The 26,739-nt window shown below is 44.7% G+C and overlaps 1 protein-coding gene across 3 annotated transcripts in view; it reads right to left on the minus strand.

Annotated features, from left to right (window-relative positions):
• The window catches only part of ABCC8 (ATP binding cassette subfamily C member 8), an 848,693-nt gene that overhangs the window by 135,327 nt on the left and 686,627 nt on the right, over positions 1 to 26,739 (minus strand). For all 3 annotated transcript variants that reach the window (XM_069223742.1, XM_069223743.1, XM_069223745.1), the window contains 2 exons: positions 22,740 to 22,897; positions 7,668 to 7,760 (listed from right to left, as the gene is read on the minus strand). In XM_069223742.1, the coding sequence (XP_069079843.1) occupies positions 7,668 to 7,760; positions 22,740 to 22,897 (251 nt within the window). The remainder of the gene's footprint in view (positions 1 to 7,667; positions 7,761 to 22,739; positions 22,898 to 26,739) is intronic.

Below are 26,739 nucleotides of genomic sequence, written 5' to 3' on the forward strand. Positions count from 1 at the left end.
CTTTGTGACAAGCTAAGGCTATTCACTAATCACCATTGCAAGTTCATTTGTTTTACTTTGGTGTAATATCATGTTGCTGGATTTGCAGATTTTCTGTTTATATGTAAAGACAGCACACATGTAAGCTTTCTTACAGATTGTTAGAAATTGAGTTGTTGATTGATTGGGGCGTGAGCCCTAGTCCAGAAGCAACCACAATCTTTCTAATGTTATGACAAAGCAATCCACCTATTAACCTGTGCTCCACCCCCATGTAGTGTGACATAGAGCAGTCAGGTTGAACTTAGAGGCAATGTGTAAAATCTTTGTGCAACATTTCAAACAGTAAAACAGTGGATACACCACAAAAAAAGATCCCACACCGGGTTAAGAAAATTAGCTTATTTTAATAAATAAAACAAGACTAAAATGACAAAAGTCCAATCAGTAGAACTGGAGTTAAGAATTTTTAAGGAACAAAATGTAAAATAGCACCTGAAAGCTCCAACTGCGCCTATTTAGTTGTGCTTGACTGAGTCAAGGTCAAAAGTTCACGCCGACTGCAATGGAGTGCAGGTCGAATACAGTCCCAGATTAGTCCCACTTGTGTTTTATCTTCTCAAGTTTTGTGCCAGGAGTCCTGTTCGTGTGGGGGAGAGTCCCGAGGAGCAAGGAGAGCATCGCAAGTGGTGGTCGGCTTGGCGAGAAGAGCAGGCTGGGCATCAAGAATGGGCTGGCTGGAACTTTGCAGTGGTGATCCTTTGCAGACGATTGATGTTTGCTGTGAGAAGAGATGGTCTGGAATGGTTTGTTCTGATTTTCAGTGCAAGTAATGCAGGTTTTGTGTGAACGGGTCCATTTGCCATTAATTAGACTCCAAAAGCTTGATTTGAGAGCCCACTGAGCAATACCAAGGGTCCAGGACCTGAGGGGCACCACTTCGGGGTGAGGAACACACTGAAGACAGGTCCAGGAGTTGCTGGGGAGACTTTGGGGGTTATTCTAACTTTGGAGGAGGTGTTAATCCGTCCCAAAAGTGACGGAAAAGTGACAGATTTACCACCAGCCGTATTACGAGTCCATTATATCCTATGGAACTCGTAATACGGCTGGTGGTATATCCGTCACTTTACCGTCACTTTTGGGACGGATTAACACTCCTCCAAAGTTAGAATAACCCCCTTTATGTCCCTGAGGCTCAGATCAGGAGGCCAGTAGACTAGTCCTTTGAGTCACTCTGAAATCCTGGGTTCAAGATGAAGTTGCAGGTCACGTTTTTTTTCCACAGGCAAGAGAGCAGCAGGCAGAGGTCAGAACAGCAGGGCAGCAATTCCTTTAGAGCAGCAGTCCAACAGGGTGGCAGTTCTTGTAGTACCACTGCGGTCTTTCTTCTTGGCATTTTATCCAAAGATCCAGAAGTGTACTGATGAGTTGATGTCTGTGGTCCTTCGTGTACACACTGGTGCCCTGGTTCTGGAAGGTGGGAGAAGCTTCTAGACAGAGGCTTTGAAGTGCACAGATGCCTTTCTTTCCTTAGCCTGGTTCCAGACTAACTACAGGGGGTATGCAACCCTTTGTGTGGAGACAGGAAACAGCCTATTCAAGTTCAAGTGGGGCTGTTCCCAGCTTCTCCCTCCCATCTTGCCAGCGATGGCCCATCCAGTCACACATAAGCTCCCATTGTGTGCGGCTAGCTAGGGGGAATACACAAAGCCCACCTGCCAATTGCACCCAGTCATGTGACCAGAGACAGGCTGCAGGCACCAAATGGCTAAGGCAAGAAAATGTCAACTTTCTAAAAGTGGCATTTTCAGAACTGTAATTTAAAATCCGACTTCACCTTAAATTAGGATTTCAGAGACACCAAACATGAACTAGTTATTCCTTCCCAATTGGAGATTACACTCACAAAATGTAAGAAGAGAACTCCAGTATTATCCTATGGGAGAGATAGGCCTTGTAGCAGTAAAAACAAATTTAAGGGGTTTTCACTACCAGAAAATACAAATCTTAAATTTAAATGTCCAACTTTTCAAATACTTTGCACTCTGCCCTCTGGGCTGTCCAGGGCATACACTAGGGGTGGCCTATATATATTAAAAAGGAAGGTTTGGGCCTGACAAAAGGGTTACTTTGCCAGGTCAAAATGGCAGTTTAAACTGCACATACACAATCTCCTATGGCAGACCTGAAACATGTTTGAAGTTTTACTTAAGTGAGTGGTAGAACCAGTGCTGCAGGCCCACTTGTTGAAACTAATTGAAAGGCCCTGACCACACTTTACTAAGGACGTACAAGCAAATTAAATATGTCATTGGTCGATTTTGTTGTTTATTCCTTTTTATATTCACCACTTACAATGCAAACTTTTTCGGACACTTTTTCATATCACTCTTCTTTGAGGGCCCAGCTTAACTCTGCTAATGCAGTCTGTTTAATAATGAAATCATACTCCCAGTTTCCATATCATTGTATCTCAAAATGTTGCTCTATTATGGTATTTTTTTTAATGACACGTGGGAGTAACACACACAATTTCACCCAACTATTATTAAACACTACCTCTAACAAAATGCCAAGACTGTTAGCTTTGAAATTGGAAAAGTGACACATTAAAATGAGCAGCTATAGAAAATCCATCCATTGCTACCACAGAAGAAGCAGTTCAGATCACAAAGACAAAGATGACTATGATGGGTACAACAGGGGTTGTGATGCTACTTCCTCACGTACATATGTATATGTGTAATTTATGGGCATTATTCTATGGCACGGGTCTATTTTTGTATTACTGAATAAAGAAATGTTACAAAAAAGGAAAAGTGAGATCTACTGGCTTCACCAATGCATGTTCTGTGGATGCAAATAAAGATTGGTAAAGAGGAGGAGAAGGTCAATATTGTCTTCTTTCAAATACAGATATTGTAAGTACTAATTTGTCTTATCTTAAAATTATGAGGACCTCTGACATAGCACTGTAGAGGAACAATGCCAACCAAGACCTTTACCATTACCAACTACATAGGTAAGGGTCCCTGTAGTGGGTAGGCAGCATGATAATCTGGAAACAGTCAACATGATTGTTAATTGTTTTGCAACTCTGTGATATTTGTTTTTGTGGATCTTGCACAGGAACCTTACCAATTAGGACCAGTTTTGTATAGTTTAAGGTTTTGCAGTGCATTCTTTACTGGATGCTGAAGTCAAAACGGAACCAACTCCAGCTGTAGGTTCTTGCTTCACCTCTTCAAGTATGGTGGCGGCCAAGACTTTAAGTGTTAAGGTTATGACTGAAAGCTATAAATGGAAATTCCCAGTGATGTAACAAGTTGTAGAGCAGCATGAATTGAGTTGAAATATTGCTAGAAGTGTACACCTGTGGAAAATTGGGAATTAAGGGGTTAAAGATTCTGTGAGGTGGAGCACACTATCCATTTGTAAAGATACCAGTGATTAGTAAAATCATGAATGTGCTTACATTTTCAGTTTGGCAATGATTACATTAAGGTCAAAGACGAGGAGGAGAAGCTGGATCATCTGTCTCATCGGCTTGTAACGTGTTAGAAAACAACAGAATTAAATGGCCTATTAAAGTCATAAGTCATACTAAGGATTTCATCTATAAAGCAGGATCATGCCTAGTACTCAGTGACTGATATCATAAAGGATGAATCGGGTGTCAATGTCACAGTACCCATCTAGGTCATCAAAGGTCACCTGGGGATGCCTGTGATCACTTAGCATGTTATACGTTTGGAAAGAAACAAGATAACACACCTTTTCTTTTGATGGTGCATGCATCATAAGTTGGGATGAGTAACATTTTGTAAAACAATTTAGACACCAGAGGTTGCCCACTGTTGCTTTCTCTGATTCAATAAAAAGTGTATGATGTGAAAACAATTTGACTGCTCTCACCTTTCTTTTTAGTGTAAAAGGATGTGACATAAAATATCAATAGAAAACTTGGTCTTGGACCACATGTACCAAGAAAAAGGCTGATGTTTGGAAAGTAAATGTGACACAAATTAAAGGATCAAACCCCCCACCTGGATTGCAGCAAAACATAGGGGCCAGTGCAGGAAGGATATTTCAGGACTTGCAAGTGTGAGGCTTGTAATTGCAATGGAATGGGTGATGTCACTTAATATGAAATGTAAGATTCATTATAGAGGTTTCAGAACATTTACATGATGAGTCAACAGAATACAATGAAAAATTGAGCAACAACATATCTGAATAACTACTTCTTGTATAATACTGTTGTAAGAAACTAGGTTATTGGTTGAGAAGGGTTGGAGCCCCACTCAAGCATCAACACAATCCTTGTCAGGGTGAACCACAAAAATCACTAAATGAATCTGTGCTTTACTCGCTATTAGCTTGGCATAAAAGCAGACAGGTTTAACGTAAAGGGAATGTGGAAGGTATTTATATAGCACACAAAAAGTATTGAAGTAAAAACACAACACAAACATTTTTTTTTTAGAAATATAGATTACAATGTAATAAATAAACTGATGACAGAATGACAATAATCCAATCAACTGGATGTATTGAATTTTAAAGATTTTAGTGAAAATAGCACCAAGAAGCAGAAAGCCCAATTTGCAGATACAGTAGCTGGTCGCACTAGAAAGGGGGGTGGTCACAATTTCAGGCCAACCACAAGAGAGTGTCTGTCAGATGCAGGGACCAGGGTAGTCCCGCTGAAGATGTACCTTCTTAAGTCTGGCGCAAAGAATTCTGTTCGTGTTGGAGGAGTCCGTGAGGAGACTTTCAGCATGAAGAGCATATTGAGTGTCACAGACTGTCTTTACTGTAGCATGCAAAGCCTCTTTTCTCTGGAGTCTCGTGTTGGTTGATCACTGTGCATGGTCACTGTCCACATTAAAAGCCAACCAGGATGGTCACTGTTGGTGCAAAGAGCAGGCCTTACCTGAGCTTCACGTTGGCGGTCATTGCGGGTGATAGAGATATGGTTCAAACATGCCTACTCAAGGTCACAAAGAGCAGAAGCCTCTTGTAGAGATGCTCTTATGGATGCCACACAAGGGTCGGGACCTGAGGGCATCTCTTGAGGTTCAGAATTCACATCAGCAGAGGCCAGCAGCACGGCACAAGCAGGTCTAGGCAGGCATAGTTGCAGCAGGTCAGCTGTGCAGCTGAAGGAAGGCCTCTGGAAGCTTGTTGTGTCCTTGTAGCTCACCGAGGAGGTCAGCCAACTGTCCCTTGGAGACACCCGCATTAGCCTGGGATCAAGGCAAGCAGGTCCAATCTTCCTTCTACAGACAGTAAAGCAGTCCTTCAAGCAGAAGGGCAGTCCTTCTGACAGCAAGGTAGTCCTTCTTCTGACTCTTTAATAGGTCCAGGTGTGTTCTGATGAGTGGTTCTGAAGCTCCTGTTTTTTAACCTGCTGCCAGGAATTATGTGGGTTTATTCTCTGATCTTCATCAAAAACTGGTTCTGGTCAGACCTTTCTTTCCCTTCCCCTGGGTTTGACTTCAAACTGCTAGGGTGACAAAAGTCAGGGCAGGTCTTGTGTCAGGTTCCTTTATGTGCTGTGGGCAAACTCTTTGAAATGTAATCAGAGCAGGGTACAGCTCCTCTCCAGCCATCCTGCCAAGAAGACCCTGCCAAGAAGACCCTCTCCCAGCATCACCTAGGTTCGTTGCTCATAATCACGTTATTGATGGTGGAACCATTAACATAGCCAGGCAGTTGGAAACTCATAGAAAGGCCCCAGAAGTTTTGTGAAGGAAAATGCCAACTTTCTAAAAGTGGACAGTTCAGAATAGTTACTTAAATTACGACTTTAACATTAAAGAGGGTTCTAAATTCATTTCTGTGTAAACATGATCTGAAGATCGTAAATTAGCAATTGAATAAGGTAACTCGTTTTTAGTCTATGCGAGAGATAGGCTTTGCAACATTGAAAAATGACATTTATTGTTTTTCACTGTCAGGAAATGTAACACTTAAACACACGTCATCCTTTTTAAATTGGTTGCACCCTGTCCTATCAGCCTTTAGGGCCTACTTTAGAGGTGACTTACAAGCATAAAAGGGAAGGTTTAGGCCTGGCAAAAGGTTTATTTTGCCAGGTTGAAATGGCAGTAGAAGACTGCACCACAGGCTGCAGTGGCAGACCTAAGACATGTTCTACATGGCTACGTTTAGTGAGTGGCACACGTGCTGCTGCCCGCTGGTAGCATTTAGTTTACAGACCTGGGTACTGTTAGTTCCATTTACTAGAAACCTATAGGTAAATTAAATTTACCAATCAGGTAAATGCCAACTGAACCCTCTCTAGGGAGAGAGCACAAGTACTTTACCACTGATTAACAGGGAAAAAGCCAACAAAAAAAGCATTCAGCAAAGGTAGCTGAGGAAGGCAAAAATCTGGGGTGGCCCTGCAGAGAGGGTCAGGTCTAACAACTGTACAAATAGTCTGTGCAGTAGTATGAACTGCAAAGAAGTATTGTGGCACAAGGTGCAGAACTACATTGTCCATTATTTTTCTATTTACTAATTGTTTCATGTTAATCCAATTACAAGTTTGATGTATTTATGTGTGGTGTACAAGGTAACCAGAAATTAATGATTCCAGATGGTATTGTTACTTCTAAATCTGCGTATTGTAACTTAATCATGAAATGGGAACTTACCATGCCAACCCAGTATTTCAAGGACAAATTATGCATGGTATTCCCTTTTCTGTGCAGATTAATAATGCTCCCATGTATCACCTGCTCTGAGAAGGTAGTAAGTGGGAGTTGGGAAGGGCTGGTCTGGTCTGGGGCAAAGGGACTTGGAGGACGGATGATGGTGACAGGTGACAAAGAAGGATTATCAGGCGTGGCTCCTCCACTATGTCAGAGGAAAGTCATGTCCCGCCACCAGCAGCAGCGGCAAAACCTTTACAATAAAACAATAATAAACTACTTTATCATTTTATTGTCAACGGGGCAGGGCCATGTGCTATGACAAGCACGGAGGGAGAATGCATAACACTCCCCTCAGTATGCATGTACGTCCACAATGTGCACTGTGCTCTCTCCAACCCAGCACTGTGTTGCCGGGCTGGAGAAAGCAGGAAGAGACTCCCACTCTGCCTCGGAGAGCCCTGCGTAGCGCTCCGACCAATCCGAATGATGACAGCAGTGTTCCGATTGGTCACAGGGCAGGCTGGGAGCCTGTGCCTTCCACTGCAGTGGAGACAGGGGATCATCATGGTGGTGGCGGCAGTGGCGGGGAATCAGGTAAGTGCTTTTTTTTAAATTATTTTTTCTTCCCCCCGCCATGCACCACCCCTTCAAATGCCACATGCTGCTCCTGTATTTCATGCTCGAATATTCCGCCCTGAAAAATCTGTGTCGGTGTTCCTACATCCAGGAAACCCTCGCATGGGACACTGCGCAAGTTATATTTGGAAAGAGCAGTATCGCACCAAGGATTACCACTCAACTCAATTTGTAATTGGGGCCTTTTAGTTTGCAGTACGCTGTTAAAATGTTCTTTTACAAAGTAAATTAAGCACATGTGACTTGTCAACGATTACAGACACCTTCAACTTAAAATATTCACATAACACCCCTCATAATACCACATTCTTGTCAAAAACATACTTGGTGATCATTTTACTGCACCATTTTCATAGATGAGAACATAATAAAGACATTAAGTACCTGAAAGCTCGTATAGTGGTTAGACCTTCCATCGTTTCTGAAAAATGAGAAAGCAGAGGGAGCTGGGTGCTGTCATCCAACTGTTGTAAATCCCTGCATTATAAAGAAATCACAAAATTGTTATTTTTCTAGTGTCCACATACGAATCGAAAATCACTTAAATGTTGCACGTGTACACGACGACTGCTGGCCTGATCCAGCCAAATGAGGCTGGGGACGATGGCGGCATGCAGGGTAGGTAATGTCGCTGCTATGTCGTGGAACAAAACTTGGGCAAACTGTGCTGCACGCATGAGGGCTCAAAAGTCTGTAATTATATGAAAAGCCAGAGCTAAGGGCGAGCCTTCCGCTTGGGACACATGCTGTTTTAATGCAAGGGTAAAACACCGCTAACAGTTATTCCTGACTTCTTGTCTAGAATCAGTCTTCAGTTATGGTATAAACCTTATTCACGAAAGCCTTTAAATCGGCTTATGTTATAATTTGATTTACAGTGCCTCTAACCACTTACTTAACCCTCTGCTCGCGCAGTTTAAGCTGGCGTCCACTGACAGGTAAACACACATTAGTGGCGAGTGTTCACTGAACTTCCACAGTTGTACTATTCACTCCTAGCTCCTGAGATTGTAGTATGTGTATGTTCACAAGGTTCACCAGGCAATGAGATCTCGCTTCAGGACGGCGTTAAGGCATTTCATCCGTTTTCACTATGTCACTGGTATCTGTAAAATGCAAATCTGTCACTGGAACCTGGAGCTTGGTGTACTTCTGTAACAGGTCCTTCTGCCGGCACTGTCTGGCTTTGAAGACACACACTGCACCAGAATTGGAAAACGCTCCTTACACCTGAAGCACAGCATATACCAATGTCTGCAAGCGAGCATGGGGCTGTGCATGCTGCAGGGCTCTCGTGTGCTTGTCTACTACTTGGGGTTGGTAGAGAGTTAAAGCCACCGTAATGGAGGCTGTCAAGGGATAGGTGGCATCAGAATAGGTGTGTTTCAGACCCACAGCAAATGAAAAAGGGGTGGAGGTAAAGCAGAGGGTATGGGCAAGTGCCAAGAACGAATTAGGGTTGGGTACACACACGAGAACCTTCCACACTAGTGTTTTTTATCGTAGGGCATGCCCCTTAAAAACGTAAAATGATGCATTTAGATGGCAATATTAAATAAAGGAAGAAAAGGTTGTATTAATGATTATGAAACTCGTAAATGCCGCCTACCGCCGTGCTGACGGCTGCCAACATACTGTGACCGTGGCAGTATTCTGCTACGGGTATTATGACCCACACTAAGAAATCCGCCACTATACAGACACCCACACAAGTCCGCCAGACCAAAGGTCAGTGATAAACCGGCGATAGCAAAACCCACACCATTATACCAACAGGAATGCTCCCACAGTATCACGATCCACGAATCACCACAGCGGTCTTTCAACCGCAGTAAACCATTGGCGGTACACGCCGCCGCACTCAAAATACACACACACTTACAAAACTACACCACATTGGACAATTCAATATAAAACACACATCCACATTACCCACAACCCCTTTCAGCGAAAAAAAAGTTAGCAAGCAGAGAGAGACAAGCCAGGAGCACCCACTCAGAGACACAAAACATCATCACCCATGCACCATCCACGCACCTCACACCACACACCCCAACACATCACCCCACACACTCTCACACATATCACTCACACCACATCCATGGCACCCCGAAGACACCCCAGGTTTTCAGAGGAGGAGCTAAGGGTCATGGTGGAGGAAATCATCTGGGTAGAGCCACAGCTATTCGGATCACAGGTGCAGCAGACGTCCATTGCAAGGAAGATGGAGCTATGGCGGAGAATCGTGGACAGGGTCAATGCCGTGGGACAGCACCCCAGAACAAGGGATGACATCAGGAAGAGGTGGAATGACCTATGGGGGAAGGTGCGTTCCGTGGTTGCAAGACACCAGGTAGCCGACCAGAGGACTGGCGGTGGACCCCCACTTCCTCCCCCACAACTAACAACATAGGAGGAGCAAGTCTTGGCAATAATGCATCCTGAGGGCCTCGCAGGAGTAGCAGGAGGACTGGACTCTGGTAAGTCTAATCCTTACCACCATCACCCCCCAACCTGCATGCCATCACATACCCCCACTCTCACCCTCACTCCCATCACTCCACCACCTCACACATACCCCAATATAATAACCCACCCATCCCAATACCAAGCCCTGCATGCCACAACAATCCATGGACCCCCATCACAGACCTGCATGGACACCCATCTCCACAGCATGCCCAGTAGAGAGAATCACCCAGCCAACAAAATCACCACATACACAAGGCAAAGCTGACAGGGAAATCACAATCATACAGGGAAACACACCCATGCACAAGATGGCACATGCAGATACAGTAACACCGCATTTGCATCCCCACAGGACCCCTACTCAACATCACCGGAGAGGAGGTGCCAGCTACATCCAGTCCCCCTTCCCCCCCCAGAAGAGGCCCACAGTGATGACAGCAGCTCTGCAAGCCTGGATCACGATGACCAACCTGGCCCAACAGGGACTTCTGGACAGTCGGTTACCCTGCCACAGCCCCAACCCACCACAGAGCCTCCCCCCCAGGAAACACCACCACAGCACCCACCCAGCGGGCCCATGCCACTGTCCCCAGGACACATCAATCACCAGTGTGTCCACCTCTACAGGGACCCCAGGCAACCCTGAAAACCCAGGACGATCAGGGACCTGGGGTCAGTGGCAGTGGGCACACGGTTTAGGGGACAGAGGCACAGGACAAAAGGGAAGCTGGGAGGAGTCCTGTGCGACTGGGGGAGGACAGACCCAGGGAACCCACTCTCTAGGAAGCACTCACCAACATACTGGGAGCATACCACCATTCCCAGGAGACGATGGGCCAGATACTGGCCAAATTGCAGGAGACCCAGTGGCTGCAGGAGGGACAGTACCTGGGGATCAGGGAGGACCTCAAACACATCTACACCATCCTGGTCACCATTGCAGGGGTGCTGCCTGGTCAACACCATGAGGGAGGCAGTGGCACACCAACGGGCCCCTGACACTAGCCACACTGAAGAACAGCCCTCCACCTCCGCCGGCGCTAGTGGACAGAAGACTCTGCCACAGGACCAACAGGGCACCAGCACCCCACCCGCTGCAGAAGAAGAACCACCCCGCAAATGGTCCCTGCGGTCCAGGCAGAAGCCAGAGAACATTGCCAAGACCCCAGCCAGGAAATAAGACTCTCCTGATTGTTACCCTTCTGTCCCGATCTGTCGCCTTGTCCACCTTGAACTGCCATTGCCCCCCGCCCTAGGCCCCCTTGGACAATGCACCTGTGATACCAAAAGACTGGACTCTAACGGGACATTCCTCCACCATAACCCCAGCCCATTGCGCATCCCCCTCTACTTATGAGCACTTAAATAAACACCCTTGGAACAAATACAAATCTGGAATCTGTCAAATGATTCAAATATGTATTAGTACAACATTATCAAAGCATTGCAAGTCATATGTACAGTTAAATTTACATTGGAATTACCTTTAATGGGCAGCAGTAAACATACCAGGAGCCAGAGTGGGACACAGAGATCTGAAAATAGAGATGCCTAAGGGTACAGTAAGTGGCCATAGACATAGGGAAATCAGGCTGCCATGTACAATGTCCAACACAAAACTGAAAAGTAAAGTGAAGTTACAGTGTCTTACCTGTGTGTCACTGGAAGTACTGCTGCATTATATTACTTCTGTTGTCAACATCTTCTTCCTCTGCCACCTCTTCCTCACTGTCCACAGGCTCCACCACTGCCACAAGACCATCTCCAGGCTCATCCTCCTGCAGAAAAGGCACCTGGCATCTCAAGGCCAGGTTGTGCAACATGCAACGATGATCTGGCACACCTTCTTGGGTGAGTAGTACAGGGGTCCACCTGTCAGATGGAGGCACCGGAACCTGGCCTTCAGGAGGCCAAAGGTTCTTTTAATTATCCTCCTTGTTCGCCCATGTGCCTCATTGTAACATTCCTCTGCCCTTGTCCTGGCATTCCTCACTGGGGTCAGTAGCCAGGAGAGGTTGGGGTAACCAGAGTCACCTACAAATATCGAGGGACAACTGTTAGACACACACTAACCCTTAGGGACAACCCCATACTTAGACACCTACTTATACTGGGTGGGGACCTTGGGCTCACCAATTAGCCACACCCAGTGCCTCTGGAGTTGGCCCATCACATATGGGATGCTTTTATTCCTCAAGATAAAGGCGTCATGCACAGAGCCAGGATACTTGACATTCACATGGGAGATGTACTGGTCCGCCAAACACACCATTTGCACATTCAGAGAGTGATAGCTTTTTCGATTCCTGAACACTTGTTCATTTCTCCAGGGGGTGGGGGGACAGATGCCACATGTGTACCATCAATGGCACCAATGATGTTGGGGATATGTCACAGGGCATAAAAGTCAGCTTTCACTTTGGCCAAATCCTCCACATGGGGGAATATGATGTAGCTGTGCATGTGTTTCAACAGGGCTGAAAACACTCTGGTCAGCACGTTGGTGAACAATGGCTGTGACATCCCTGATGCCATGGTCACTATAGTTTGGCAGGAACCACTTGCCAAGAAATGGAGCACTGACAGGACCTGCACTAGAGGGGGGATACCTGTGGGCTGGCGGATAGCTGACATCAGGTCTGGCTCCAATTGGGCACACAGTTCTTGGATTGTGGCCCAATCAAGTCTGTATGTAACGATAATGTGTCTGTTCCCCCTTGTCGCAAGGTCCACCAGGGGTCTGTACACTGAAGGATGTCACCATCTCATATTCAGCCTCAGCGGTTGAAGCCTATGGAAGAAAACAGTGAGCAGAGGGTCATGTTCACACATCTATTGCACTAATGATGCATTTTTTCCTTTACAGAACCAGTATGTGAATCCGAGAGTCAGTTGCTGTGCCAATGTCTGCTGTGAAGCAGTTAGGTGCCATGCCCTGTGCCCCCCTGAAATTGCAGCTGCCTGAGCTATGAGGAGGGACTAGTGGAAATGAGGTAATTCCGCTGGCGTTGTGCGCTGTTGCGGTAGGCGGTCGATGACCACCGCCCAACTTTGCATGGGTTATCATTGGGCCCTATGGGTTAAAGGAACCAATGGCGATGTACGCCGGCGGTGACGGTACACACTGCCGCGGACGTGACCGCCATTTTCTATCTGTTCACTCACTTGTTACCTGACCTTCAACAGGAGAGGAGCTACACTGCAAGTGCTGCTGTGACCTGTGTCTGTAAGCGACAATGGCTCGAGTGTCTAGGGAAAGGGCCCCTGCCTTCACTGCGGAGGAGTTAGAGAAACTGGTGGATGGGGTCCTACCCCAGTACACGTTACTCTACGGTCCTCCAGACAAACAGGTGAGTACACTGTGAGCATGATGCGTGGGCCATGAATGTATGAATTGCTGTGTATGTAAGCCACATGTAGGGGGGCCGGAGGCGTCCTGGCTAGAGTGCTGCATGTATGGTGGTCAATGTATGTGAGTCAGGGGATGGTAGGCATCTGGTGGGTCATGAGTGTGACAGTCCGGACGGTTGACTAATTCCCTTTTCTGCTGTCTTTTCCATGCAGGTCAGCGCCCACCAGAAAAAGGGTACTTGGTGTGCCATCACCAAGGAGGTGCGGACCCTGGGGGTCTTTGACAGGCAGAGCACCCACTGCTGCAAATGGTGGGAGGACCTGCGCTGCTGGACAAGGAAGACAGTGGAGGCCCAGCTGGGTCTGGCCTCCCAACGAGGAAGGAGTGCCTGTCGTACCCTGACCCCCCTGATGTTTCGCATCCTGGCGGTGGCATATCCAGAGCTGGATGGACGCTTCGAGGCATCACAGCAGCCACAAGGGGGTGAGTACAGATTCAGAATCATGACTGTACACGCTTTAAGGTTTACCTGGGTGGGGGATGTGAACTGTGGGTGCACCTAGGCCAGGCGAACATGGCAGGGTAGGTCCCTTGTTGGGCAGGCTCTGAAGCACTCCTACCCCAATAGTGTTAGTGGGCATCTACTACTGGGCAGGGTCCTGTTGGGTATCAGGTGTGCAGCTAATGGTGGTAGGCATTGTACCCCATTGGCTGGTGACTATCTTAGTAACTGGTAATGCATGGCCTAATGCATAGGGCTGCTCCCTGTGTGTTGTGTACGCCAACGGTAGGGTTGTTGCTGCCACTGACCAAGTGTATCCTCTGTCTCTCCCCCCCCTTTTTGTTTTGTCACCCTGTCCTTGTGTGCATTAGCATCATATGGTGGTGGAGCAGAGGCACCGGCGATGGAGGGAGCTGCATCCCACTTGAGCCTGGAGGCCAAATCCACCGATGGTGAGGGCACCAGTGGGACGGAGGGCGAGGGGCGCACCACGACAGGGACAGGAGGGGATACGGCAGACAGCAACTCCTCCTCTGATGGAAGCTTCCTGGCGGTGGCAGACACCTCTGTTCCCACCCCAACAACCGACAGCCGCCAACTCCCCCTACCAGCACCATCCTCCCAGCAGCCCCTCAGTGTGTTTCCCGCACCCGCTCACCCAGGAGGGTGGGCTTCTCCTTCGCCCCAGGCACCTGCTGCCCTCAGTGAGGAGGCTATTGACCTCCTGAGATCCCTCACTGTTGGGCAGTCAACCATTCTGAATGTAATCCAGGGTGTCGAGATGCATTTGCAACAAACAAATGTATACCTGGAGGGCATTCACTCTGGCATGGCGGCCCAAAAGAGAGCATTTCAGGCTCTGGCCTCTGCACTGATGGCAGCCCTTGTCCCTGTCTTCAGCCTCCCCCTCCAACTTCCTCTTCCCAGTCCCAATCACCTCAACCCCAGCCTATCCCAAGCACACCTTCAGACCAGCATTCACCCAAATCAACACACAAAAGTGGCTCAGGCAAACACAAGCACCACACTTCATCTCACAGGCACTCACACAAGCACTATCCCCATGCAGACACACCAAGATCCACTGGCTCCACTGTGTCCCCCTCCTCCTCGTCATCCACCTCCCTCCCAGTAGCGTCTCCACTCACACCTGCATGCAGTACATCCTCATCCACTACCTCCATCGCCAGCACGCCCATCACAACACACCCCTCACTGGCAGTCACCACCCCCACATCCATGCACACATCCCCTGTGTCCTCTCCCAGTGTGTCTGTGAACCCTCCTCCCAAAGTACACAAACACAAGCACCCACCCACCCAACAGCCATCCACCTCACAACAGCATCCAGCCCATTCACCTGTACCCAAACTCAGCAAACAGACACCTCCCACAAGCACTCCCTCTTCCTCCACTCCCAAACCCTCTCCCCGCCCCAGTGTCTCTTAGAAGCTTTTCCTGGCAAACATTGACCTCTTCCCTACCCCTCCTCCCTGTCCTTCCCCTCGGGCAGTCAAAACCCAGCCCAGCACCTCAGCCACCAAGTCGACGTCCGCAGGTTCCTGCAGCTATCAGAGGCTCAAAGGGGGCACCCGTCAGCCCAGCCAGTGTACCACCTACCCCTGTCAAGGACAAAACCATTCCACCAGCTGCCAAGGTGAAGAGGGGGATAGCATCCACCAAGGGGAAGGAGCCAAAACCACCCAGCAAGACCACCTCAAAGACTTCAACTGCCAAACCTGAGGTCACACCACCATCTGCCAAGGTGGGGAAGGGGCAGAAAACCCCAGCCAAGGCACTTCCGCCATTGGAGGCTGCAGATGAAGGCCAGCACCACCATTTGCACCGCAGCCAGCACTGGCTGCAGCCCTGCCGCTAGCATCACCGCAAGCACCACCACATGCACCACCACCTGCATCGCCGCAAGCACCACTACTGTCAGCAGCAGCAGCCTCAGTGGGTAGCCACCCGAGGCTGCAGGAGAAGGGCTGGGGCCTCCCACTACCACTAGCAGCACCCCCACCAGCACTGGCACTACCACCAGTTTGCAGCCTTAGCCGCTGCAGGATGGAATCTAGCCCTGCCTCCATGGACTATCATGCAACTTGGTCCTTGCAAATCTCGTGCCTCAGACACCCAGGTGAGGGACTGTGAACTGCCACACCCAAAGTGTTGCATCACTGGGCAGAAGGCCCCCTCCAGAACCAGTGGAGAAAGGCATCCACTCACCCTATCCTTGGCAGGATGAAGCACACTGGGTACCAGGCCCCCTCCATAACCGGTGGGCAGACCACCCACTTGAGAGACTGTGGCTTTGCACTCCCCAGGACCAAGCAGTGGGCAAACCACCCACTTGAGAGACTTGAGAGACTGTGGCTTTGCACTCCCCAGGACCAAGCAGTGGGCAAACCACCCACTTGTGAGACTGTGGCTTTGCACTCCCCTGGACATCGCTGTGGGCATGGAGCCCCCTCCAGGAGCAGTGGCGTTATTCCATCTTCTGCCTGAGGTGCCCGCTTTCCCCGTCCCCCTGAGGAGCCTGTGTGTTTTCACCCTGATGCCCTTGCAGTGTTCTCTCCGTATTGAGGCAGGAGTCAAGTGTGGGCTTGGCCCATGAGTTTTGACCCAGTGGCCCACGGGCATTTTGAATGGACCATGTACCGCCTTATGTACATATTGTATATTTTAGTAAATACTGTTTTTCAATTTATTACGTATATCTGTCTATTTCTAAAATATCACTGATTTGACTCAATTCCTTTTGTCCTTGCGTTCTTCCAGGGGGTCACGGGGTGTAAATGTAATGTTGATGCATGTGTTTGTGTGTATGGTGTTGTGGGTGAGGGGGTTGCGTGTTGTGTGTATGTGTCACTCTCTTTTTCCTTCCTCCCCCCCTGTGTACTAGGTGCAGTACTCACCGTGGTCGTCGCCGCCACTGTTCGTACTCCTGGTAGATGAGGAGGTAGACCAGCATGGGCAGGACCTGCAGCTCAGGCTCCATGGCGTCCTAGTTGTTCGTTTGTGTTGAGAGGTGAGTGGTTTCCCTTCCAAGTCCTGTTTCCGCCGTGCTTTTGATGGCATTGGTACCGCCCCGGAAAAGCTGACGGATGGGCGGGTTGTGATGGGTTGGGCAGTACATTGACTTCCGCCTGTCTGTTGGCCGTTAAAGCCGCGGTGTCTGTTGCTACGTTAATGTGTTCCAACGAGACTGAATTAGCCGCACATCCATTGGGCCACGTTGTAACCTCCTATGCCACATTATGCCTGAGCCAGCCATAATGTATGCAAAAGGGGCGTTCCCCCATTAGGGGAACCGTAAAAATGGTGCAGTGGAATCTAAGATTTTAGCAGCTATTTTTAACGCCTGCAGAGAGCATACAATTTTTTCAACGGGCCCGTATGTACTCTGCAGGATTAGTGCCAAAATTTTGGCGCTAATCCTACAAAGTACATCAATAGCATCAAAAATGTTGACGTTATTACCCCTACCATGCGCCAGGGTGCGCCTTATATTAAATACAGCACACACATGGTGGCGGTAGGGGGCGCAAGATAAGTGGCACTGTATTGGATGTAGCACCACTTTTGTTAAATTCAGGCCTGCAAATCTAATGCAGATACTGCTAAAATAAATAGCTTATTGCAAAACAGATGATAATTCAAAGGTTTTATGTTTGCCCAGTAAAACAATGGAAGCAACCTCTGAAGTTTTAATGCATTTTGAGAAGGAATGACTCAAAACAAACTATTTGATGAAGTGTGGCATTTAGAGGCTCATTGTTGGTCTTAAACCTTTAACTAATGACAACCAGAGTCAAACTGGGACAAACGTTAGTCCCGGGCACCAAAGTAAAAGTGGCCCGCATTAGTGAACTAGATAGCTAAAAAAAGTGTTCCACTTTTGCAAATAAGGTCAGTTGTGAACTTGTAAAGATATGCTGTATGGATATTTTGCAAGGTATGGGGAACTGCATGCATTTGTGTTTGTTGCAACCAATACGTGTGTTAATATCAGGGAAATCAACAATAAAAAACTGCCCGGCTGGCCATAAAACAGAACACCGAGCTGTCATATATTAGACCTGGTGTTTTCTAATTTCATTTTGAATATGTCTGACCCTCTTCCTCTGGTATGGAGCCATGTTGCCAGTTGGTGGGACTGTGGAATGTCCTATTAGTTTCACCTTTTTTCTAAAATTACAGGCAATAATTTAAGGACGGCTCTGGAAACTTACACTCTGTCACTTCTGGGTTCCATAGACTCTAATATGTCAGAATATGATTAGTTGCTACGTTCTACGATTGACAAATTTGGTCCCCTCTCTACTCATGCATCTGGGAGGAAAAAGATTTTCAATCCTTGGTTCTTTTATGCTCTCAAGCTTGAGAAAAAGATATGTAAAATGTCAGAGAGGGTGTGAAGATAAAATTATAGCCCACAATCCAAAGTATTTTACGAAGTAGCTGTGAAAAAATGTATGACTCTGGTAAGTCTGTCTAAGAAACAGCATTATGAGGAATGCACAGATAAAGCAGCTAATAAATCTAAAAAAATGTTTAAAATAGTGAAAGACTTTGTGGATTCTGTGACTATCCAGAGATCTAAGGTAGCCTCAGCAGACTGGTCTGAACAAATTCACAATTGTTTTATAACAAGGTTGTGAATATACAAAACAGCTTTTCTTTAGGTGATAATCAGGACATATTTGAATACTGCTTTTCTCAGATTTACATAAACACCTTACCTTCTGGCTGCCTTTTGGAGTTTAGTTCCAACTCTTTGGAGGATTCCAAAAGGGCGAATATAATTCTTAAATCAGGTTCTCCATTGGACCTTGTACCCCCTCTATTTTGGCTCTAGGCGTGGATATTATTGATCCCATTCTTAATGGAATGTTAAATAAATCTTTGAGTTCTGCTACGGTGTCTTCTTGCTGGAAGAGAGCTTAAATTGTTCTCCTTTTAAAAAAGTCGAGTGCTGATAACGTGCCAAGTAATTACAGACAAATCTCTCTTCCTGCACCTTCTAAGCTGGTTGAAACATTTATAAACTCTCAATAATGGACTTTTTAATTGTAGCCATTTGGGATTCAGATCTAGGCAGCCTTGGTGGAGGTCTTCAATCTGATAAGAAACACCATAGATGCAGGGGGAAGGCAGTCCTGATACTGTTGGATTAGTTGGCAGCGTTCAACACTGTCCCACATGACAGACTTCTTTCTCCTCTCCTTGAGTTGGGCATTTAAGACAGGGCCTGGAAATGGTCAAAGTCCTTCCTTGAGGACAGAAGGCAGGAGAGTTGGTTACCTCCAGACTCGTCCTCTAGTTGAATGGTGTCAGTAGGGGTCCACAGGGTTGTGTGCTTAGCCCTAATATTTAACATCTATTTAGCTTATTTGGTTAAGCTTGTAGAATCTTTTGAAGTAAAGATCGTCTTCTACACTGATGACACCCAGAGCTTCTTTGTGTTTAGCAAAGGAAGGGCCATTAATGCTAATGTGTTTCAACCTTGTCTCTCTGCTGTCTTTCAGTGGTTGACAGTTAATCAGCTGAAGTGCAATACTGAGAAAATGGAAGTGCTGTGTTTTGGACACAATTTCACATTAGACTTGGATGTTCATTGGCCTTTGGGGGTACCTGCTTCTGACACTTATGCCACTATTGTCTTTGTACAATCATATCATCTCATTGGTTGGTGTATGTTTTGACATCCTGCGGATGGCTAAGAAGTTTTTGTAGTTTACATCTCTTTCCTCCAAGATTACTGTTATATTGGCTTTTGTGGTTTCCAGACTGGACTACGCCAATGTGCCTTATGCAGAGCTGCCTTTGGATTTGCTTACCAAACTCCAGACAGTTCAGAATGTGGCAGCATGGTTGATCCTAGGCCTTCTTAGATGACAACACATCTCTACACATCTGTATGATTTGCATTGGCTTCCTATTTAAAAAATATATTTTTTAAACTGGCACTTTTGCTGCAAAGAGCTGTCTATCATACTGGTCCTGCCTATTTATCTGCCAGAATTTCCTTTTATACTCCTGAGAGAACCATACAATCTGCCCGTAACTATCTGGCTAAGATTCCTAGGATCCATCAGACTAAGGCAGGTGGCTGTTCTTTTTCCTTTCTTGGCCCACAAGGCTGAAATACTCTACACCTTGATTTGCGCCAAACAAAAATAGAGCCTGTTTTTAAGAAAACTTTTACGACCTGACTTTTTGTACTGCAACTGTTTTGCATCTGAGGACAAGAACAGCCACATTGTCTCATGTTGAAATTCCCATGGTACTCTGGACCAAATTAGGACTAGACATTGCAGGACCTTTTGAACTCCTAGCTAATGATGAGGAGTATGTTCTATTGCTGGTTGATTATACTTCTAAGTGGGTGGTTACTGAATGTGTACCTTCTGTAAACACAAGGACGGTAATTGAATTCCTTAATGAAGAATTTTCTCGGCAAGGTGTTCCAGAGCATGTAAGTAAAGACAATTGAGTCCTATTCGTGTCACAGGAAATGTGTTTTTTTCTCAAAGAATTGTCTAATGTACATTACTAATCAGCTTTGTACTTACCACAAGCTAATAAGTTGGAAGAGAGAAAGAATAAGTAGGTGGAAATTTTTGCTCAAAAAGCAATATGTACTAAATGTTCCTTAATGAGTGTGGTAAGAGAAACATATTGGGCCCATTGCAATACACCTAACTGTGTGACTTCTGTATCTCCATTTCCAGCCTTGAGAGGGAGGTGGCCACAGAATAAACTCTATCCAGCATGGTTGAAATTGAATGTTGGTAAGGAAGAGATGACTCAGTCTGATGAATATCTTAAATCCTGCAGAATATCACACCAGGAAAAATATAAAGCTAGATTTGACAAGAAAACTTCTGCATACAAACATTGTGGAATATTGGGGCCAAAGTGTTGGTCAGAAAACCTAGAGTGCTAAAAAAAAGGAAGAAGTAACTTCATGGAACATTCATTATTGTGAAAGTAAGGAAAATGTAGTAGTGCTAGATTTGAGTGTTGTATGGAATATGTCAAGATTGACAAAATGGAATGATAAATTATTTGGAATTGATAATGATTCTGTGGGAGAAGATGCAATTGCTTGTCCGAATAGAGACCATGGGAATCCTGTCAGTGCTGAATCTGCCAGGAGGCCAAAGAACACACCAGCATTGCACAAAGTCTATGTGATGACATAAAACAATGGGACTTATATTGTATATCAATGTTGGATTTATCTCATTCAGCTTTTGTATCAGTTATTCAAATTCATTTATGTGAATATTGTATGGGGCAAAGATGTGTTATGATCTGCTTTCTTGTCTCATTACCTGTAAGTGGAATGTTACCAATGTCATTGTTTAGGTGGCTAGAACTGTATCTAGGTCATTGAAGACAACACAATGCATCTTACATGAGGCTTAGGGATATGATTTGAATATTGTGTCAGTTACTCAAGCTGCCTGTATGGGTTGGTGGTCTTTAACCTGCTGGTATAAATACTTGGCAATTACACCAGAAGAGTGTGGTGATTGCATGAACTTAACAATCTGCCTTCACACAAAGGGCTTAATGACCCCACATTGTCACTGCAGCCAACCTCCAGCCAGTGTAGGGGAGTCAGGAATTTCCATGTACTTAGAAAAAAACCTTTCCAGAAGCTTCTCGCAGCTTTCAAAAGGAGAGCACCACGGTATAAAAATAGGACTTTCATACCCCCTCTTCAGTTCACTACTGGACCTGCGGAAGAACTCTCAGACGACTGCCTGCTGCTGTGACCTGCTGTGCATTCTGCCAGACTGCTGTTGTGCATGAAAGGACTGCCTTGCTGCCTGGAGCCTGCCTTGAACCCTCAGAGGCCAGCCCTGCCATTGAGCCCTGCATCTATACCTGCACCCAGGACTACCAGAGTGATTCCAAGGGGCTAGTTTTCTGTCCTCTTGTTCAGAGCCACAGGGACATAAAAGGCCCACACCACCTTCAACCTGCACTTGGTCCCAGCCTGAGCAAGGTCCGAACTTTAAAGAGGTGCCCCACCAGTTCTGGAAAATTTTGTTTGGTACTAAAGGTGCCTAAATGGCCAAATCCCCAAAACTGAGGACTTAGAAAAATGTTGGCCAAAAACTGCTCTGAGAACCAGGAGACAGGGACCAACCTGCTCGACTATAAACTCAAGGTGAATAGATGGTTGAATTGACTTTTCGGCTTCTCACACTATGTTCTTCTCCGCAGCAGCAAATCTTTTCCATCAATCCTTTGCCAAAAGGTTATCTGACCTTGTGGAATTGTCTTCAGCAACAGCTCTCTGCCTCGTGTCCTGTACAAGTACTTTACACATTGCCTATAAATTAGGCCTGACGGCTTTTTGTGCTGATACCCTAAGATGGAAATTACAGCTTATTAGATAAATAGAGGACCATAGATTTTATCTATTTTTCTGTGATTAAATGATTCATGATCTTGCACCTGTTGGTAAAGTCGTATAACCGGGGCATAGTAATGATGCAATATGTAGCAGCTTTGTAGAGGCCTTTGCAGCTTATACAGGCAACTCTAATAGTTGACTTATAATAGGCTAACTTGTAATAGACAGTCTTGGTTCATAGTGTTGGCTATGGTTCTAAGACTTCTGCATGAGCATTAGAAAGCTCTAAAACTTGAAAAGCTATCTGAATTGTGATTTTATAGCATTCTCTGTTTTTGATTGTGGGGAACTGAACTTAAGTGCTGGGAGTGCCAAGGTGCAAATGGAATCAGTTTGAGAGAGCAGCTTAAACAGATTTTAGAATGCTATTCAGTATTTGAAAAGTGCCATTGGATATTAAGTAACATGTGCCTGTCAGGGTAATGAGTCGTTAAAGGTGTTGATGGACAATCCTTGTATGATTAGAACCATTGCGTTTTGCATTTTGGTTGCCCCCGTTTAGTGTTTATTTATAGTTCATGTATGGAGAATGATTAAAGAGATGGAGGAGTTGTCAGAAGCCCTGTCTGAGACATAATTCAAATGCAAAGGAATACAACCAATAAACATTTACTAAAGCACAAAAGGTATTTTGGTAGAATATTAGTGTATATCTTTTTAATTCAGACACTGAAAACTGGTTACAATTATTACCTTGAAGCGACTCTGAAGTATTTTTGAATGAAATAACATATGATGCCAAGAGGTGCCAGGGAAATCAGAAACACTGGTGTGACGTAGGATATAACAGCCAATGCAGAAAAGCACAGCAGGGTGGAACGACTCAGGCATTCCAGTGTAGCAGGGATATGCTGAAAACAGAAATGAAACAAATATAAAGTTAGCCCTTATTCTCTTTTGCGCATTTGTAAACCAAAATATATGCATATGAAAATTCAAAAGAAAATAAATAACACTGCCGGCCTGCCAAAAAGAGGGTGGAACCATGGTGAAGCCATGGGCTGTGTCATCCTGTTGTATAACTATCTTCCCTGTTTTGAGATATGCCTGGCAGGGGATCTCTGAGCTGTGAGAGACAGAGAGGGTAATATATCCCAAGGGATACTAATGCCTACATAGAGAAACACAGCAACGAAGGGTGAAGGTAAAGTTCCCATTACAGCACTGAAGGTTTGCCTGGCAGGTGTCATGTTTCAAGCACTTCTTGGTAAAAGTTTTAAAGTTGTTTTTATTATTTAGAGTAACAAACTCCTAAAGCAGGAGTTTATTTTCTCTAAACAAAAACAAATGTCACAAGTGTGCATCATGTTTTCTCCCTGAGCATGGAGACTATTCTTTATTTTTCCTGCCAATGTTCTCCATCCAATGTGTGATAGGTACTCTCAATAAAAATGAGTGAAAGTACCCCAACCCTAACAAGGGTGGAATGACCATCATTGTGGCCGTACAGCTCCTTGACTGATGGGTGGCCAGGTGAGTGATTTACACTGGCGAAACTAGCAGAGGTTCAGAGATTGTGCGCTATTGATTTACTGCAATATTGCTGCTCTGACAAACTCTTCATAAGGCACTCAATGTGTTTAGCATTTACCTTTAGGTTCTAAATGCATGAAACAGTTAAACGAGACATCACACTTCGTTTACTTTCTCCTACCAATACTAATGCACAGAACTCCATAGCTCATTAAACAATACCACCTTCCAATGCAAATGAACTACTATCCACTTTTTGTTGCCAGCTGCAAAGGTGTTCAATGGCTTCTTACTGTATGTTCAGCAAAATCCCAACACTATTAGACAACAATAATATCAAGGAGATTACACAATGACAATTTATGGAACTATCTTGCTTTATTCCAAGATAACAATTTCACTATGCTAGTTTTGTAAATGATGAGCAGAAATGTATTTTAGTTTGCATGAACAATGTTGGAGAGACAACCTCTTTTTCCACGCAGGATACTCTACAAGCTGACTGTGGGATGTCTTACTTACTGGCTTCTTTACATAAAGCATTCCGTCCCCATCGCTACGTTCATCATGATTATATCCTTATTATGAGAATCAATCATCTCTCCCTTACTAAATATATTTGACATCCACCTTTGTTGTCTATAAGACGTATCATGTCTATATCATCTTTGTAAAGAGTATATATGTGTTCTGAGAATGAGGTTCAGGCTTCATTCACACCTTTTTCACAGATGTACTTCACATTTGACGAAATTAAATAAACTGGAACTAGGTTTTGTAGCTGCTCAAAAGCCAACCCAGCTCTAAGCTTTTTATGCCCCATTTTCCTAACATAATTATTCTATATCACTAAGCTCAATTGTACTGAGTTAAACAAAAGTAAGCAGTAATGATAAAAAACATAATATGTAAGAATGGTGTTACTCATTCCTCTTTGTGGTAAATATGTACATTAATTTAAGGCATGTTTTCTGACAAAACATATTGAATGCTCTACTATGTGTGAGTTACTTCACTCAGACAGTTAAGATAATATTGTTCAAACATGATAAGGTGCAGTGTAGCAATGTTAACAACATAATACCATCTGATAAAAGTGGGGTCTTAAAGACACTTTTCCACATGAACTAATACTGCATTTTTTACACTCATGATGTTTTAAGACAATTTTTTGCCATTTGCTGTTCAGCAAAAAAACAGACATCATGGTACATTCAACCTTCCTTGTTTAGAAACTTTATATGTTTAGTCCATGAAGTGGAGGAAATGTTGTAGGAATGATATTGAGATCTCAGAGTTTATTGCAAATTATTACTATTTTGCACTGCTCTTTTAATGCTCTATACGTTCCATCAAAATGGCAAAAGCCTGTTATCCTTCAGAAAAAGTGATGGCAGGAGAGTTTGCAAGAATATTTTGGGAAGGCAACTGGGTATGCAAAATATAGGGTTGACCTGTGGGTTAAGATTACATATGTATAGGTGACAAAAATCATATTTTAAAAACAGCTGATCTATATCCAAATACCTACTTGCAGTGAGATAGTTTATCTAGAATTAGGCTGTTTGGCGTCAGTGCCGCTACAAAATCCCTTGGTGTTCCTATGTTAAAAAGATATTCCAGGCTTTTGGTCTGACATCCTATAACCTCCTCATCTCCTTCCTCGTCCCATTCCTTACTTGATGAGTGAATATGCCCATTCACTAATATTGCTGACAATTCCTAAAGCAGTTTTTTCCTTCTATCCTCCATCTTGGGATACATCCATAAACCCCCTCCCACTTCTAATAACTGCCTGCTCTTTTTTGTGTTCCCTTGTCGCTTCCTGCGGGCTTTTGGGACTTTTGCAGGGGCAACTCCTTCGGTTAGAAGGTGCTGGATTTAGGGAGGAACATTCCATTTCCTTCTCTGGCTTGCCTTTGGATGTTTAGCCAGTATAGCTGACTTGGAGCTGGGGGGTCAGGGTCGAGTCTAGACATCCTGTGATTTTGGGCAAAATAGCAGACAGTTATTAGAGGTGGTAGAAGATTTATGGATGGATCCCGAGATGGAGGATAGAAGGAGAAAACAGTTTTAGGAAGTGTGAGCAATATTAGTGAATGAGCATATTCACTCATCAAGTAAGTAGTGGGATGAGAAAGGGAGACTCAGAGTTATGAAGATTACCAGTAAGTAATCTGAACATTTCGATTCTTCAGGGCTTTTAAATAAAGCATCTATCATAATAGTCAGTACCAAATCACTATTCCTTATTGTGAGCCTAACTGGAAAATCTACCTTAAAAAATTATTGATAAACACTGACCGCAAGCATTGAGCTCTCTGTATTTACAACTGATTAACATTTTGTAAGGTGAAGATGAGTCACAAATCATAGGTACGTAGGTACATGGTGAATGACACCAGTATTAGGAATAGAAAAGTTGAATATGAACAGTATGTAAATTGATGCATACTACCATGCTTAGGATGGGTTTATGAAGGGTGCCTTTTTGTTTAGTATTGTTCAAAAACACCTCACTCCACAGATGCTCCACAGAGCCATCAAAAAACATGTGAGATAAGTTCCTTTTTGACAAAATGATCATGTTGGTAGGTGGCTGCACTTTTTGGTTCTTCCTGTTTTTGATGGAATTTCGGCAACAAATGGTTTCTTCATTAGTAGGCTAAACAAATTATTTCCTTTGTCATCTAAGATAGCTTTATTTAGGAGTTTGCATTACCTAGTTTTAGTTTTCAAGAGATAAGGGAAGTTGATTATTTCTCTTTATGGCAAGAACTAGATCCCTAATAATACATACATTAAAATTGACTTAACCTTTGGATTTCAATATTTTGTTAAAGAGAATGAATTATGTTATGATGATGGATGGATTTGTCTATTAAACAAATTGGATTGAAACGTTATAAAACAACATAGCTGATGAATAAAACAAACAAAACAACACACTTAAGAGATTCTGTTTTACATTCGCAAAATAAATTTGATTGATTTATCCATGCATGCTGGGCATCTGATTCATGTATAAATGAGAAAGTGCTACCAAGTGAAAAAGCTGTCTGCATTTTGTTGTGATTCATTCAGTATTGAAAATTCTGCCAACAAATATTTATACTGGAATAATACCCTGCCCTACAAAGGTCTATACTTGATCTGCCAGGCTGCTTCTGATCAACTAAGGTCTGACTAGGGGTGAAATTGAACTGAGCAAACTTTCCCT

The sequence above is a fragment of the Pleurodeles waltl genome, chromosome 3_1 (assembly GCF_031143425.1).
Source record: "Pleurodeles waltl isolate 20211129_DDA chromosome 3_1, aPleWal1.hap1.20221129, whole genome shotgun sequence".
Lineage (NCBI taxonomy): Eukaryota > Metazoa > Chordata > Amphibia > Caudata > Salamandridae > Pleurodeles > Pleurodeles waltl.